The sequence below is a fragment of the Cavia porcellus genome, unplaced genomic scaffold (assembly GCF_034190915.1).
Source record: "Cavia porcellus strain 051 isolate PalLab524CR breed Dunkin Hartley unplaced genomic scaffold, mCavPor4.1 scaffold_16, whole genome shotgun sequence".
Lineage (NCBI taxonomy): Eukaryota > Metazoa > Chordata > Mammalia > Rodentia > Caviidae > Cavia > Cavia porcellus.
The window spans coordinates 44,254,277-44,271,959 of NW_026947499.1; the positions used below are offsets into that span (position 1 = coordinate 44,254,277).

Sequence of the window (17,683 nt, forward strand, 5' to 3'; positions counted from 1 at the left end):
GCTTATATGTTTTTTCATGTCTGTTAATATTTATCTTATATTTTTGAGTGCTCTTGTATTTTGTGTGTGTATATTTATTATTGTTTTTTCTTCCTCTTGAATTTTTCCCTAACAAGTGTGTAATGACCTTCTTCATCTCTTTTCATCACTCTTGGTTTGAAGTTCACATTGTCTGCAAACAGAATAGCTATTCCTGTTTTTTTCTGCATTCCTATTGTGTGAAATGTTTTTCATCCTTTGACTTTTAGTTTTTGGATTTCCTTTGAGTTAGACGTATTTGTTGTATACAGCATACTGTTAGATCTTGTTTCTTGATTCATTCTTCCAATCTGTTTCTTTTGATTGGTTAACTGTGGTTATTTACATTTATAATAGTATCTGATATGTATTGGCCTGTCTTTGTCATGTTATTTTCCAACTGTTGGTTGCTTGCTTTTCGCCTCTGTTTAATTACTTTTCCTGCTTGGTGGTGTTTTTCCTGTTGTTCGTGCAGTGATGGTATTTTTTGTCTCTGTGTAGAGTATCTTTCACTACCCTTTGTAGTGTTGGTTTGGTACCCATGAATTTCTTCAGTTATTCTATGTCATGGAAATATCTTTATTTCTCCATTAATTTTGAAAGATAGTTTTGCAGGTTATATTAGTCTGGATTAGACGTTTCTTTCTTTCAGAACTTGAAATACTTCCTCCAAGCTCTTCTTACCTTGAGTGTTGGTGTTAAGAAATCTGCTATGATTCTGATGGGCTTTCTTTTATAGGTGATTTTTTTTTCTCTAACAGCATATAATATTCTGTTCTTGTGCTTAGTTTCTGGATCTTGATTATTATATGTCTGGGATTTAGATTTATTTTGGTTATGCCTAATTGACTTACTGTATGCCTCACTTCCCTGTATGTCAGGGTCACTTCCCATGCTTGGGAAATTTTCTGCTGTTACTTCTGCAAATAGTTGTTGGTGTTGCCTCCTTTTTCATGGATACCGGTTATTCATGTATTATGTTTTTTTGCATCATCTTGAGCTGTTGAACTGTTTCCTAAAATTTTATTTTCAAGAGGTCTTTCCTTTCATGATCACCAGTCATGATGCTGTCTTCAAGATCTGGAAAGTCTGCTTCAGCTTCATTCAAATGGTTTTGCCAGCTTTCAACAGAATTTTTGATTTCCTGGATATCTGTTTGAATCTATTTCATGCATTCTGTATCTTTTCTGTACTGATCATTCATGATTTCTATCCTCTCCCTATCATCATCTATTTTCTTTTTTTTTTAATTTTATTTAAGGAGAAAAAAGAAAAAAAACAGAAAAAGGGTACAAGTTATACAGAATTTCAGAAAAAATAAACAGTAGGAAATCACTAGTTAATTACATATTATCATCTTAGAAATAGTTGTTGAAATTACAAAATTAAAGCATATAGAGGGGACTTCCAAAAGTGAGAATACAAACAGTTTTGTTCAATGATCCAACAAAACTTGTAATATGGTTATCTATCTTATACACTTAAATATATATGCAGTTATATCTTTTAGAGAACTTTCTTTTCCTTTCTTTTGTACAATGATAATTACACATTTTGGGTTTTATTACTCTCACAGTTCTTATTCTTTTTTCTTTTTGAAGAAAGTAAAACCAGGGGCTGGGGATTTAGCTCAGCGGCATAAGCACCTGCCTTGCAAGCAGGTAGTCGTGAGTTCGATCCCTGGTACCGATAAAAATGAAAAAGACAAAAAAAAAAAAAAAAAAAAAAAAAAGAAAGTAAAACCAAATGTGACATAACAGGACATATCAGTCAAATCAAAAGGATGGACATAATACATAATGTAAAAACAAAACACAAGGTGATCAACCATGGTTACCATAATGCCTCTTGTTATCTTAAAAAGAATTGCCTATATCATCAGTTATAATAAAATTGAACAAAACAGTAAAGAATAAGACCAATAAAACCAAAACATTGGAGACATTAGAGGACTTCAAAAGAAGATAATAGTCAACCAGAATGGGCATCACAATGAATCTTATTGTCTTCATAGTTGTTGCCTATACTTTCAAACTTGGTACTATCAAGCATAACAGAATAGAGGAAAATCAATCAAAACAAAATGGTGAGAGCAATACAGAGTTTCAAATCAAGTTAATAGGAAATCAAAGTGGGTTACTATAATATATCCTGCTGTTTTTTATTTATTTTTCCTTTAATTAAAAGGATAGAAATGAAAAAGTAGATAATAAAAAGGAGATTGAGATAAAAAAGAGGGCATAACAACAAAACAGCGCAGGTCAAAACATAGCCATTTAAGCAAAATAGTGTTTCACCACAAGATAATCTCGACATAACAGTAGTTACCATAGTGTCTCTCCCCTTAAAATCTTTGGGTATAACTTCGTATACTGTAGCATCAAACCTATCAAGACAATGTAAAACCGTTCAAGAGAATGACAGTATTACAGGGTATTTAGAATCAACTAACAGAAAATGAACAATGGTTTCTGTATAATCTCCTTGTCTATAAAAATTTTTGTTTATATTATCACATATAATAAAATCCAATAAGATACAACACGTTAAAACCAATGGAGACAGAAGAACAAAAGCTTGATGGGACTTTAAAACAAGAGGATATTAAATCAGCACTACCTATTATAATGTCTTGTTTTCTCCAAAATGGCTGTTCCTACCATCCAACCTTCTCTGCCTCATTTCTGTTGAGCTCTTTTTCTGTCATTAATTGTCAGTTTGTCCTCTTCATTTCGCTTTCTGCTCCATTCATTGTGGCCGCTCTGCCACTGTTTCTGGAATCTTGGTATTTTTCATTTTTAGAGTATCCTGCAGTAATCTCTGTAGAATTGAATTGGTGGTTGCAAATTCCCCTAGTTCCTCTTTATCCTGGAAGCACCTTGTCTTTCCATCAATTTCTAGGGACAGTTGTGCAGTATATCAATCTTGGCTGGAGGTTATTATCTTTCAAAGCTTGAATTATTTCCCCCCACGCTCTTCGTGATTTGATGGTTTGTGCTGAGAAACCTGCTGTAATTCTGACGGGTGTTCCCTTGTAAGTGATCTGTTTCTTGTCTCTGATGGCTTTTAATATTCTGTTCTTATATTGGATTTCTGGAATTTTAATTATTATATGCCTGGGTGTAGCTCTGTTTGGGTTGTAGGTGGCTGGGATCCTGTATGCATCATACATCTGAGTATCTTTACCTTTTGCTAAATTAGGGAAATTCTCCTGGATTATTTCTGTGAATAGCTTTTGTAGTTCATTTGTTTGAGTCCCTACTTCTTCTTTTATGTTCTTAATTCTTAAGTTATAGATCCTCTTATCATCTTCTAGTTTTTGTATTGTTGCTGTTTGTTTTATTGTTATTTTTAAGAAGTTTTCATTTCATGCTCCCACCTTACAAATCTGTCCTCCAGTTCTGATAATCTATCCTTAGTTTCATTCAAGCTGTTATGCCAGCTTTCAATAGAGTTTTTAGTTTCCTGGTATTCTCTTTGAACCTGCTTCACATATTCTATGTTTTCTCTATTTTCTCCATCAAACAATTCTCCCCTTTTTTCCTGTTCTTCCATTCTACCATCTGTTTTTTCTTGGGTGGTGCTTAGCATTTCTCTAACTATTCTACTTATATCTTGCTTTAGGTCATTAAAAACTTCATTTTTGAACTCATCTATGAGGCTCCAAGATAACGCTTTATGTCTGTAGGTGCCGTGTTTGATATTGCATGTTTTCTGTCTTCATTCTTTTGCATTTACCTTTCCTGCATCAGTGTTCTCAGGACTGGGGACTGAGGACCCTTTCTTGTTGTTCCCTTTTCCCATACTTTTTGTTCCTTCCATACAAGCATATGTAGGAGGCCCAGTGTTTTTTTTTTTTTTCTCTTTGTCTGTTACAGTTTGTTTGAATCCGCCAGCTAGGTGTTCCTGCCCACTGCAGTATATTAGGGAGACACAGACCTGGGCAGCCTCTGCTGGGCCCGCCCCTCCAGGTCAACTACTGAATGCTTCACTGCTAGGGTGCACCACCAGGCGCAGGGACCTGATTTGGGCTAGCCACCTGGATCTTAGTCACTGCAGGGCCCCTAAAGTCACTGCAGGGCCCTGTTCTGGCTAGTCTGCTTGTTCCCAGAATGTCCTCTCTTGGAGCCTCCTAGTCTATGAAGGGGTCCCCGTTTCTATCACTCACTGCAGGTCCATGCAGGGCTCCCTGCCAGTCCTGCTCTCATCGCCGGTGTTTGGTTTGTGGATTCCAGCTCTTAGAGCTTTCGCGCGTCTCTCTCCCTGCCATGCGGATTGGGACGCAGTATCGGCAGCAGGAAATTCAAATTGCGGCTTCCAATGGCACGGGATCCAGCTTCCGCACTGAGATTTTATCTGTTCCTGTTATAGCATCAGGATTGCATTTCCAGTTGGTTTCTCTCGGCTTAGTTCGTTCCTGGGTGGGCAAGGTACATCTTTCCTCACTCCTCACAGGGCACCGCTCCTGGATTCTAAACTGGTAATCTCAGAGAGCCTCTGTGGCTGCTGTTATTTGTCCGCCATGTTCTCCCGGAAGTCCAAACTATGGCTCTTATTTCACTCTTCTTTTCAGATTTTAAGACAGGTTATTTTGTACATTTTTCTCTTTCTTTCATTGCGTGGCTTCAGGGTCTCATGGAGTCCTTTCCATGCAGCAGGCAGCCAGCAGAACTCACAAAATGTAACCTAGCCAGCCAACTTGCTCTGGACTGGCAGCTAAGCACCGTGACACCAGAAGAACCCTATTTTCTTACCTTTTTCTGCTCTAGATTTGCTGAACATTTCCTTTAAAAACACTGAGATTTGTTTAACATGAGAGATTATTTCTGATCTATTTCCTCTTTAGCCTCATGGATTTAATCACTCTTCGGTTGCTATCATTTCAGAAATCTCAAATTTGTGTCTCCCACATTCTTCTATGTCTATGTCTCCTAGACTTGTGCTGGATTCTTTTTCTTGGGATGGAGGTCTGAGATTGTAATTTGCATCTTTCTCATGTTATTTTCTATTTTAAAACAATTTTGTTGTGTTTTCTGCACTGATCCTTGTTTTTGTAGTAGGTAGCTATTTTACCACTATCCTGGCCTCTAGGAAAAATCTGTTCTTGAGGGATGTTTTCTGTTGCGTTCTGAATTCATCCTGAGCTTGTTGCCAGTCCTGCAAAGGCTTCAGTCATTTGTTAGCTCATATTGCTAGTGTTGCTTCAGAGTTTTCACATCGCTAGTATCCTGTTCATGCAGTGCACCTTCTTTAGGACCATAGGCTACTGTGCTGCTGGTCTTTCTTCTGGTCTCTGGGCCTTTCCAAGCAGTTCACCTCACTCCTGGAAGTAGCTAGTGAAGGGGCACCATTCACCTGGGTTCCCCCTATGGCAAGCGACAATGGGAGTAGTCAACCTCCTCTGATGCCCTTCACCTGGGTTCCCGTGAAGGTCACCATTTTAAACATGCATTTTAACTCTTTGGGATAAACTTGATTCATTTGTAGGAAAATGGATGCACCTTGAGACTATAATGTTAAGTGAAATGAATTAGACACAGAAGCTTGATTATTGCTCTCTCATATGAGAAAACTAAAAGAGCAAAATAAAAATAGATAATAGGAAAAAGAGGGATAGATCTTTTGTAAAAGGGAGAATACCAAGAGATGGAAGGAGGGAAGACAAAAAGCATGAGAGGACAAATTAAGAAGTATTATGTACATGTACTATTTCCACAAGGATTGTAATCATTATGTACTACAAACATGTACTAGTTAAAAAATAAAAAACAAAAAAATGCTTTTGGAGAAAAAAGGTGCTTCCTCAGTCCTTTTTCCTCTCAATCTAAATGTTTTTAAAATCCATAAATGATAAAACAATTATAATTGTTAGTCTGACCACTGAATTGCTGCCTGATAAAACTCCAAATAAGAGATTCTATGGAAGCTAACGTATCTATCCTGTACCCACGCTCAGAAGATTAGAAGGATGTTGGCCCTTCTAAATTGTCTTGTTTTTATAGAATTGGTCCCTTCACTTAACCCTATTTAAACAATACATAATAAAATTTTGCCAGACTCCCTTCAACTTTTTTATTCTCTTAATGATTCAAACATCTGTTTGGGGCAGGGGGACTGAAACCAGAATCTGTTTATTGCCTAGTAGTGATTTCAGAGTTCATGGAAAGTCATTCTCTTCTGTTGTTTTCCATCTATATAGTTGCCTCTGGTTCACCTAGCCTTAATTGCTGCAATTTGGGGCTTTTTTTTTTACCCCTACCAAAAAATCAGACTGTGAGGCCTGAGTGTCAACCCAAAATTTCTGCAGTTTTGATTCTGCAGTTTATCCTATCCACTGGTAATTAGATAATAGAGCTATTAATCTCTCTCCCCTACTCATCCTATACTCATCATACTCCATTGTTAAACTCTTAGCTATTCTTAGAGTATTTCCAAGACATGGCTGCCTGCCATTCTGTTTCCCAGTAAGTGTCATTTCTGTCTTGTTATTGTAATATATAATCCTCAGATGTCCTCTAGCAAACTCCCTGAGCCTAAGCCTTGCTTCATTTTGGCTTACTAAACTGCTCTCTACACTGTGTTATTAATATGCTACATAAAATGTGTATTCCTGTAGAGTAAAAAGACTCTACTGTACATGAAGGAAATATTTCAAGCACTGTACTAATAGAAACAAAAGAGAATATACATATCATCTTCAATCAAAAAGCAGCTAAAATTTTCCAATTGAGTTATACATACTAATCATAGAAATTACCATATTTTAGATGTTTAGCATTGGAAAGAAATCTTAAAATTTTGTCACTTTAAACCATTTAAGGAACAGGGAAATGTAAGCTCTGTGATATCAAGAATTCCATTTACAATTTTTGCTTGTATAGAAATAGAACAAGTTCAACACACTTCTAACATAATATTGTTTTTATCTGTTGTAACAAAGAATAAGCATTAGTAAAATTTTTAAAATTGTGTATATTTTTGTTCTTGTTGACATATAATAGGAAGCCATCACTGTTAGCCCTAAAAGATGGTAAAACATATCACCTTGGAAAAATTAAATAATAAATTGAATTTTTTCTCTAAAAGAAATGTCACCTGTCTCTGTGATCTCACACAGCTACTATAACTTCAAAAGATGATGCAAAGAAATTAGTCTCATTACTTAATGGTAATACCTAATATAGATCTCATAGAGGCATTCCTCCGTCTAAGAATTTAAACTTTGGAAATAAGGAGTGATAAATTTTATACACAAAAACTCGATCACAGTTTTACTTACAGTTACAAAAATTGGAAACAACCTAAGTGGTAAACAAGGGATATTGAGTGAACTATGGCATGACCACCCAACAAAATATTTTATGTAGCTATTAACATAATGTTTATCATTGTATATAGAATGTGATTGTTGTATGTAGAAGCAAAGAATCAAAATTTATGGTTAGATAAAAGAGGAAATGTACCAGTATGGTCACAGCAGTTGTGTCTTTGGGTGATATCATCAGCAGTATTGTTTTTTAGTTTCTCCTCCATTTTTTATTTATTTGGAGTATTGAGTATATATCACTGTTACAGAGTGTGGATTTTTTAATTTAAAAATGCGTTGAATTGGGGCTTGCTAAGAATATTGTACTACCAAACACAACTGGGTTTCTGTCCAGTGATGGATAGCCTTTGTATGCCTCTTGTGAGTTTTATCATCTGGAAGTACATTGATGTTTTAGAATCTTCAGGTTGGAACAAGTGTTTTAATAATGTAAAGCTACCTATATGAGACATACTTTCCTGTCTACCTTTTCCTCTTGTTTTTGTTTGTTTGTTTTGATTTTTTAAAAAATAGATTTAAACTCTGTTTTAAACCTTAAACTTCTTGGGACAATGTGTTGGTTTGTTTTAGTTTCTAGTCTTTTTTAAAGATGAAGACATTCTTTGAAAATGTACAAATGTAAGCAATTGTAAGTTGAATTTTATGTTATTTTGTTAGTTATATCCTTTGTTTTCTGTAAGGCATAGGCATTCAGTAACTGAGTGTCCTGCACTGTTGTCCCCTGTGAATTCTAGCTTCACATGTGTTCTTTTCTTGCATCAAGTTATTGCCAAAATTGCCATGGAAGATACTGAATGTTAGTTGACTTGCCGATAGCTTGAAAGCTATAGTGTCATTTGCCCAGTAAGCCAGATAGAACAGTTACCCACTCAGCAAGGCACAGAAGGAAAAGGCTCCCACGTGCAGTTTTCATACATGATGCTATTATCAGGGAGACTGGCTTCACAGATAGCTGTGTCACCACCACCGTAAGACAGAGAGCTAGACCAGTATTTAGTCTTCAGTTTGTGGCTGCAGAAATGACATCGTGTCAGCACATACAGTGTATGTCAAATTTTCCAAAGATCAGCCAACATAATCAGTGCTCTTAAAAACTATAGCTGTGACACAGTAACATTCAGTATTCTGAGTCTTCTCTTCCTCCATAGGGATGGAAGCACCCTGGGGCGAGTGTGGGAGCTGCAGAGAAAAGAGGTCTGCTTGATAACTTGCGCCCACAACTATTAATGTCTCTGATCATTAGAAAAGGCCTATATTTTCACCTTTTATCTACTTTATAGTACTGGGAAAATGTCAATAAATTCCTTCCAGTTTTTACCTTCCAGTGTTGAAAACCAATTAAGCTGTCTCCATCATTCAAGTTGCAGTCTTCCTGGTATTGGATGTTCTGCTTGTAAGGTGTAGCCATCTGTCATCATTTACTTTTCTTTTTTAACAGAACGAGAAAAGGAAATTTATACTTCCTAAAATTATAAGTCTGTACCTTAATGGTTGTTCTTGGAATAGCCTCTGTCAAGTTTTGAGTGATAGATTATATTTGATATGAACAAGTGCTATAATTGTGTTTGGTTTGGTTTGATTTTGGGGGGACAAGGTCTCGTTATGTAGTTCAGGCTTACCTGAAACTCTCAGGAATCTTTGTGCCTCAGCCTCCCAAGTTCCACCACACCTGGTTGTTTTGTTTTAAAATGAGTTATTGCTCTGTTGTTGTCCAGACTGGCTTCACCTTCCTAAAACCCTTATGATTTCCTGAGTATCAGAGATGATAAGAGCATCTTTGTTACATTTTAACTTAGTTCCTAACGTTAATGAGAACTTCTAAGAGTCTTGATATCTGCAGAATGACAAGCCTGTTCAAGGTAGGCAAAGAGATGCCAGGTAATTGGAGACCTCTAGAGGTCTTCAGGGTGGAGGCAAGGTCAGAAAAAGGATGATATGACTGGGAAGGTCCTATGAGTTCTGTACCCGTTTCCCCTATCTTGCCTTGTACATCTCTTTCATTTTGTTGTTACTGAATTGTAATTCTAGAACCTGAGACTGTTAAAGGAAACCCCACCCCACAATTGTAGCGTGAGTGGCCTAGTGTAGAGCATTGTCTGAAATGAGAGTGGTCTTGTGAGTCTGACCCTAACTAATCACACCTATGTAGTGTCAGAATTGGAAAATGACCATCATCCCTGCACCTTCAGGGTCTACTCCAAACAGGAGGCACTGACCACATGGACTATACTTTGAGCCAGGCCTGGTTCCACCATCACCTTCTCCCTAAGAAACTCAGTCTTCTCTTCCTATCACTTAAAAAGCATATAAGCTTTGGAGAATTTTTGTCTGTCTGTTTGTGTCTGTCTGTCTGTTTTGGCATGTCAGCAATCCTTAAACCAACCCTTAATCATCCTAACTTGGTTTCCATCCATGGTGTGAAACAAAAATGAAAATGAAAGCTTAAAGTTGAATGTAAGGCTAACTGGGTAAAATATTTTGTAACATCACTTCATACATTCCTTTTTTAAAAAATAGGCTTATTTTCCAGAAAAAAAAAATACAAATGCTATAAAGTGAATCTGCTTAAGAATTCTAGAAAAGAAGTTCTGAGTAGATTTGGCAAACTGAATTTCCACATTTCATTATATAATATATTATCTTGCTCTCTACCAGTTCTAATAATGTACTCTATTAAAATGATAAGGTGTCAGTTGATTTCTTAGACCTTTTAGAATGAGATATGGTACTATATTTGTACATAAATTGCTAAACTTAAATTCTTAATTTGGGTCATTAGTAATATTTTATAGGTCTGCGTTTTATGAAGTTAGGCTTCATTAAAGTTAAAACGTATTTCTAATGGAAGCCAGGCATGGTGGCACACATTTGTAATGCCAGCAGTCTGAGAGGCTGAAAGATTCCAAGTTCATGCCTACCTTTGGCCACTTAACTTAGTGAGACCATGTCTCAAAAAAGAAAAGTAGGTGGGGGATGTAGTTCAAAGCAAAGGCCCTGGGTTTATTCCTGTATTGAGTGGGGATAGAAAGGGTTCATGATAAGGTGAATGCTTCCAAACAAGTCAGTCTTCTTCTTAAAATAAATTTTTGCTATCAAGCAATTAAAAAAACTCTAAACATGAAAGAACTTCACATTTCTCTTTCTATGAGTGAAATTTCTTTATTTCCTAAGTACCATGCAAATGCATTTAAATAGAAAATATTGGGCTGGAATTTAGTTCAGTGCCATAATAAGCAGCTGCCTGGCAAGTGCAAGGTCGTGAGTTTGATCCCCAGTACCAAAAACAAAGAAAGAAAGGAAATATTTAGCATTAGTCATCAAATTACGATTATTAACTGAACAAAAGACAGTAACTTTAGAGTTTACTCAACAGTCGAGTCCCAAAATAATTTTCTTTTAAAGTTGGAAGGTACCAGGTAATAGTTTTCTTATTTGACTATGAAATAATGTTTAATAAGGCTTAACAGTATCCCTTCTGGAACTGATAAAAGTTGGATTTATCATATTTTAATTTTTGATGGACAGTTGGCTATTTTGAATAATGCCATTACGAACATGGATGGACAAGTTTTTTATGTGCTCATATTTTTTGTTTGTTTTTCTTGAAATTCCATCTAGGAGTAGAAATACTGGGTGAATAATATTTCTGTATGTAACTCCTATGGTGATTATTTTCTTTCTACAGTGCTCCAGCTAAGGCTGCAACAAAGAAGGACAAGAGAACAACTAGTGGACCAGGGCATCATGCCACGTAAGACTGCCACATCACTGTCATCTCTGGGGTACTGTAACAAGATGGGCATATCCAAGGAGACCATGTACCCCATTTACCTTCCCTCTAGGCACCACAGTTACCAACTGAATGATCAGGAATGTCTAGCATCAACAGTGTTAGTGTTACAATCATGTAGAATGCATTGTAAAAACCAAGTGTTTGCAGGTAGATTTGAATTTTATGTTGTACAAAGAACATTGTTAAGGCACTAAAAATTCTTAACTCAAATTTTGGTATTTGTTTTAGTTTTTAAGTCTAATCTGCGATTAGACTTGTAAAAGTAACCTGATAAAATTTACAACCTTGCCCTACTTAAATTTACTTAATTCACATTAATTTATCTTTGGTGCTATAGTATGATTTATATAATTAAATGTGTCTCAGTTGTAAGATGTAACCATTATAATTAATAAAATCTTTCTGGTCCAACTACAAATATTTCCTAAGTATTTCTAGTATTAATTCCTTTCAAGAGATTTTATTTGAGTTGTTTCCTTACCTTTAATCACCAGCTCTGTAAGATTTATATATTTTACAGAGGAAGAATGGTTGTTTAATGTGGGCTAAAGGATTATTTACCTGGTTTTTAATCTAAAAATTTTTCTAAGAGTTAACTTATTTTGCTTTAAACCACCAGAAAGTAATTATAAAATGAATGTATGCTTCCCAGCCACAAATCATTAGAAACTAGCCTATAAATCATTTAATGGTTTATAGTAAAGAATGGTTTTTCTCTGCAGTAAGTTTTGTTTCCCAGTACAATATTCTTCTGGACTGCTGTTAATTGGGTGCTGAGATATTTTAAATCTAATGTAGTAGTAGTTAAAAACAGCTTTGATAATCTGCCACATTTCCTCACCACATTGATCTCTGTGAACCAATCAATCAAACAGGATCAAGTTTTATTTAATTTACCACTGCTTTTGAGAGCTGGTCTCTTCCCAAACTTTGCTAGGTTGGGCCTGGGTGTGTTTATAGTACTTCAAGTATCAGGGAAGAATATAGTATTTGTAGACTGCTTAGTCAAGTCTTGTAAACCCAAAGAATCTTAGTCCTGCATCATATCCCATCCACTTACCTGCCATGGTTATACATGCAAGTTGTCATTGGGCAATGGTAGACATGTACAAAACAAATTGTGTATGCTAATTCATAGAAATTCTGTAGTAGGTCCTATCTTAGTAAACACCATATACCTTTGCAGTGAGATTGAAGAATATTTAATACACTTGCAGTGTTAGAGTCACTGCTTTGAGAGTTAATTACATTGTATCCTAAAAGGAACATGAACCTCTCAAATACAAAATTCTGGACTTAAACTCCACTTTTACTCAACTGTCTTTGAGCCTTTCATCTCTCCTAGAGCTAACTCTAATCTTGCAAGTGTGTTGTGAAGTCCAATAGCAATAAACAATGGCTGGCCCCAGCATTGTGGGTTCTGAATAAATAGTATCTCATATCTCTTAGACATGGAATACTATGTGTCCTTGTATTCAAGTGTAGGGTACTTTTGAGGATATTTAGACTTTTTCCAGTGTCTTATATGGCCACTAATGGCAAATACCTATTAAGAAATCAGATGTTTTCCTGGGCAATGGGAATTTGTTCTAGTAGTGGTGAGAAATAGTCTGATCCAGTTTGCATTGTCATTATCTATTCCATTCCTATTTTAAATGTTCACTTGTTTTACTTGTGAAATACATAAGTTTAATTCTTATTGTAACAGTTAAGGTTTAAAATTTTGCACGTCTGCTAAAGAAATAAATGGAACTACAGATGTGCACTAAGAGGATTATCAAACCAATATACCGCACACTGGGCTGAATTATAAACGCCTTTATTTATACTTTGGAAACTATTTTCTCCTTACAGCTTTGAAGAGCCCAGCAGCATTCCATGAACAGATAAAAAGCTTGGAACGAGCCAGAGTAAGAATTTCACTTTAAAATACTCTTGCTTCTCTGCTTTATTCTAAAGTATCTATGGAAGAAGTCTTAATTGCTGAATACATTAATAGAGCTAATACAATGCATCTTCAAGGCACACAGTGTAAAGAACATGTAGTCTGGGGCAGTTTTAAAGGTTTATCAAAATACATGACATTTAAATTTTATTCTTTTAAAACCAGTTACTAGTTTTGTAAATAAAGGACAAATCATACTTCATTTTCCTGCTCTCAGGACATGACAGTTTTTAGATATAAGGGGAGTAATTTTGTCATTCGTTACCCTGAAGAGGGACAGCTACATGATGTACACCAGATCCTGAGGAGATTCCCCTGCTTTGTGTTTGTTACCTCCACATTAGACCAAGAGGAGGTGATGGGGCTGAATCAGAGAAAACTGCTGTTTAGTTCTTTGAGATGGCTCCATCGTAGTTGCACACCACATTGCTACTTATTGTTTATTTCTAAAAGTACCATTATACAAGTACATTGTCTTTTGTTTTGGAGGAAAATAATGCCTGTCATGCAGGATGAAAATTTCCCCAGAATAACTAGGTGTAAAGGTGTATGCCTAAAATCCCAGCACTAGGAAGGCCAAGGCAGGAGAATTGCCACAAGTTCAAGACCAGACCAGGATACATAGGACCAGCTTAAAATACAAAGTAAGGCCTTGTCTCAAAAAAAGAAAAAATCCCCAGAATGCAATGATGATCTCTTACGAATCTTGCAACAGGTTATCTAAGTAGACTTTTTTACCTAAAGTATGATTTTAAATGTTTAAGTGATGAAATTCTAGGTTTATTCAAAAGTCATCTTCAAAATCATGAGCTTTTCATTTTATTTTGCCAAGTTTTAGATAAAAATATATCTAGTGCTTCCTTTTACCCATATACTGTCCTATTCCTTATACTGTCATGTTCCTATAAGAATTTGAAAGCTGCAATTTAAATCATGTATGGGATAAATTTCTTTAGGTTTTAAATTCTGGTCTTTTAGACATATGACAAAAGATAAAACAGTTTATTTAAATGGAGTACCCTAAATAAAATTTAAAACCACAATAATTATAAATAACTGTGGTAAAAATTTCATTACTTTTTTTTTAAGACTGAAAACTTCTTGAAACACAAGATTCGCAGTCGACCAGATCGTTCTGAACTTGTCAGGATGCACATTTTAGAAGGTAACAGTTTTATTTCTACTTACTTTGGCACATGTTCTGAAGAAAAGAAGTAAGGATTCTACTACTTCTGTTTATTCCTATTTTAATAACTTCTTATCTCACAGACTGACATTCTCCAAATTGGAGCAATCTGAAGACACAAAACCAAAATACTTATGTTAGATATCCAGGAGAAGGTTTGATTCCCCAAATAACCAACTGATGGGCTAGCTGTTCCCTACCAGCAGGCACCATGGGTACCTCTCCCATACTGTTTGGGGAAGACATTTTTGGTCAAGAGCATTTCCTTATCAGTGACAGATATATCCTGTTCATTAAATCACAGAGGATGTAATAATCACAGGTTTAACCATAAATTTTCAACTACTTAGACTTCATTTATTTTCTACTCAGAAAAAAGCCCACAACAGACATCATCTCCAGCACAGTCTAGCCTGATCTTATCGTTATGGTAGCCACTCCCACAGAGAGGATGACCTAACATCATTTGGGAGGCTGGGAGGAACAGTTCCCATTCCATTCTTACTAAACACATGGCTTAAGTCTGGGTGTTTTTGTTTTTTTTTTTTCTGTAAAGACAGAGCATTCTTCATCCCCATTAAAAACTCCCAAGTTACATTTTCTTTCATTGTTTTGCTTCTCCAGTTTATTAAGCAAGACTAAAAACTTGATCCTGTGATAGTTGTGTGTTAAACCTTGAGAAGATTCAAGAAGAATGTGGAAAATTATTAAATATTTAGAGACAATTGCCAGGTAGAAGGAAAATCTACTGTCTCTGTGCCTAATGATAGAACTAGGATTAGGATTAATATTACAATTATCTTATTAATATTATAATTATCTTATAGAAAACTAGTTGTACCTTAACATGAGGAATACCACTTTAAGGCCAAATACGTCCAAAAATGAACTCTTCAGGTGACAAAATTACTATTAGAGATATCTGTACATTGGCCAGCATGTTGCACACCAACAATGAACAAAACAGATTGCTGCCTGTCTCTTTGAGCTTGTGTTCTAGTGGCAGGCAGACATAGTGAGAATGCAAAACCAGTGAATTACAGACATTGAGGATTTCTCTGGGGGAGAACAAACAGGCAAATGTAATAGAGAAAAGCATAGGCTGACACCACAGTATGGTGTGGAATAAAGGTTCAAGTACCAAGTTTGTTAGTCTGTGGCCCCAAGTAGGGTCTCCTCTGACCTAAAGAATCTATGATCATGAACCCTTCCTTCTCACTCCACAGGCAGACAGTAAGGTATATGTGCCTTTCTCTACTTTGGTTGTATTCTTAGATGTTCATTGGACTAGAAAGGCTTTTTTAGAGCTCCAGAATGAGGGTCAAGTACCTGCCAGCTATCAGGGATAAGTAACTCTTGAAAGAAGCAGTTCATAGGTAAGTAACACAGTGAATGACTTTTTCTGTACCAAAAATAGGGATGTTTATGTAGTAACAGTGCTAGCTATTTTAACTTACCTTCTAATAGGCTGTCTTAGCATAATTAAAATTAAGGCAAATACATTTCGCTATCAAAACAAATTATATTTGCTTTTTAAAAAAATGAGTACCCAACATTTAAGAACCTAACAGTGTGAATGAACTGCAAGTAATATCTTTAGGACATCTGTTCTCTAGTTGAAATTTTTGAAATAAGAATGTGTCACCTTTAATTTATTTTACAAAATTGGAGCCACAGTTGGTTATATAGTAAAGTTATAAAAATGAGATGGGCTCACACTTTAACTTAGAGAAATGTACATTTATTTGTCAGTAATTCCAGCCAAGGGGTTGGGCCTTCATTTGAGGGTAGGATTTCATGAATGGAGTTCACATCATTTGATCCTTATAGCGCCCAGCCATTGTACATCATCTACAGCTTCCTTTTATGGTGTGATAAAAACTTAAAGGCACTGTGAAAAGCAGTTGTAGTTGAACATCTTAGATTGTGCAACTTTTTCCCAAATCTTTTATAGTTAATTGCCCAAACTAAATTGGCACTGATTTTTTTAATGACTTGCCTTTATTATATCTTTCCAAAGTGTTTTAAGTTTCCAAGGAACAATAATTTTTTAGTTTAGTATTTTCCCATAACATTTAGCTAAATTGTATATTAACTGTAACAATCACAACAGATGTAAAGTACCTTGTAGACAGTTGACTTTTGGCAAGCATACGGCTCCACTGCTAAAGAGTAGCTTACCAACCATGACCTTGCAATGAGCAATGAGCTGCAACCAGGATATTCTATCTGAAGAACGTAGCACATAGTTAATCTTGAAGCTGCACAGGGGGGATTTCATTAGAGATCTTCTGTTATTTTATGAGGCAAGTAACTTTCACCTGGAGTTTGGGGTTGACACTTTATCATTATTTTTAAACAAATGTAAGTTTATTTATATGTAACAATAGAAAAAATATTAGAGTTACCAGAAACATAATTGACTGAATAAAGAAAATGAATGTTACCAGATTATAGTTTCCATCTGTTGTAGCAGCATTTTTAAATAGATGAATTGATACTTCTCTAAACTATTAATTTCTGTGTAACTGGATGTTCCTAATAGACACAGAGTTTTGTATTCAGAAAAAAACCCAAATTCTTAATTATGATGCCTGATGCCGAGACACACAGGGATCAATTTGAGAATACTATAAATTACAGCTCTTCCTCTTTGACCCCTGGAGAGAAGCTTATATTCTCTAAGAGGTAGTGCCTCTTTCTAGGAATTGACTGTCCATTGAAGCTAAATATTTAACTATAAACCTTGTAAGTCATAGGCCACATCTGTCTTATTCATCTTATATATTCATAATAGCTAATAAATGTAAATTTGGCCCTCTTTCTAAAAGTGAATGATTACAGTGTGCTATTTTGAGTTTAAATCATGTTAATTCAGGTCGCTAGGCATCCATACTGTATAGGCAGAAATAAAAATTACAAAATGTATACTGGAGTATTCTTAAGCATTTTCTCGTTTAATAAAGATGCTTAGAACACATAAATATGTTTAAACTGGTTAAATTCAGTTAGTTGGCCTACAACATTATAAAATAGAAATAATAATTCAAGTAATAGTTAAAACTATGCTCTCTCTTTTAGAAACGTTTGCAGAACCATCTCTGCAAGCTACACAAATGAAGTTGAAACGAGCTCGACTGGCTGATGATTTGAATGAAAAAATTGCTCAAAGACCAGGCCCTATGGAGCTGGTAGAGAAGAATATCCTTCCTGTGGACTCCAGTGTTAAGGAAGCAATTATAGGCAAGAATAAAAGTTTACTGTCTTATAGGAAAAAAAACCTTGGGTGTTTTAGATAAAATTAATTAAAAGGCTAACACCAATCAGGGATATTGTTTTCCAGGTTAATTAGAAATTAACACGGTAATCGTTACTGTTATTATGTTTTAGAAGATCAGCATCTGCTTCCAATTA

General features: G+C 35.5%; 1 protein-coding gene across 5 annotated transcripts in view; it reads left to right on the top strand.

Moving 5' to 3' along the window:
* Window positions 1-17,683, top strand: part of Mrtfb (myocardin related transcription factor B) — a 215,363-nt gene that overhangs the window by 154,128 nt on the left and 43,552 nt on the right. For all 5 annotated transcript variants that reach the window (XM_063226567.1, XM_063226566.1, XM_063226569.1 and 2 more), the window contains 4 exons: window positions 11,031-11,096; window positions 12,993-13,048; window positions 14,173-14,248; window positions 17,351-17,512. In XM_063226567.1, coding sequence (XP_063082637.1) covers window positions 11,031-11,096; window positions 12,993-13,048; window positions 14,173-14,248; window positions 17,351-17,512 — 360 coding nt within the window. The remainder of the gene's footprint in view (window positions 1-11,030; window positions 11,097-12,992; window positions 13,049-14,172; window positions 14,249-17,350; window positions 17,513-17,683) is intronic.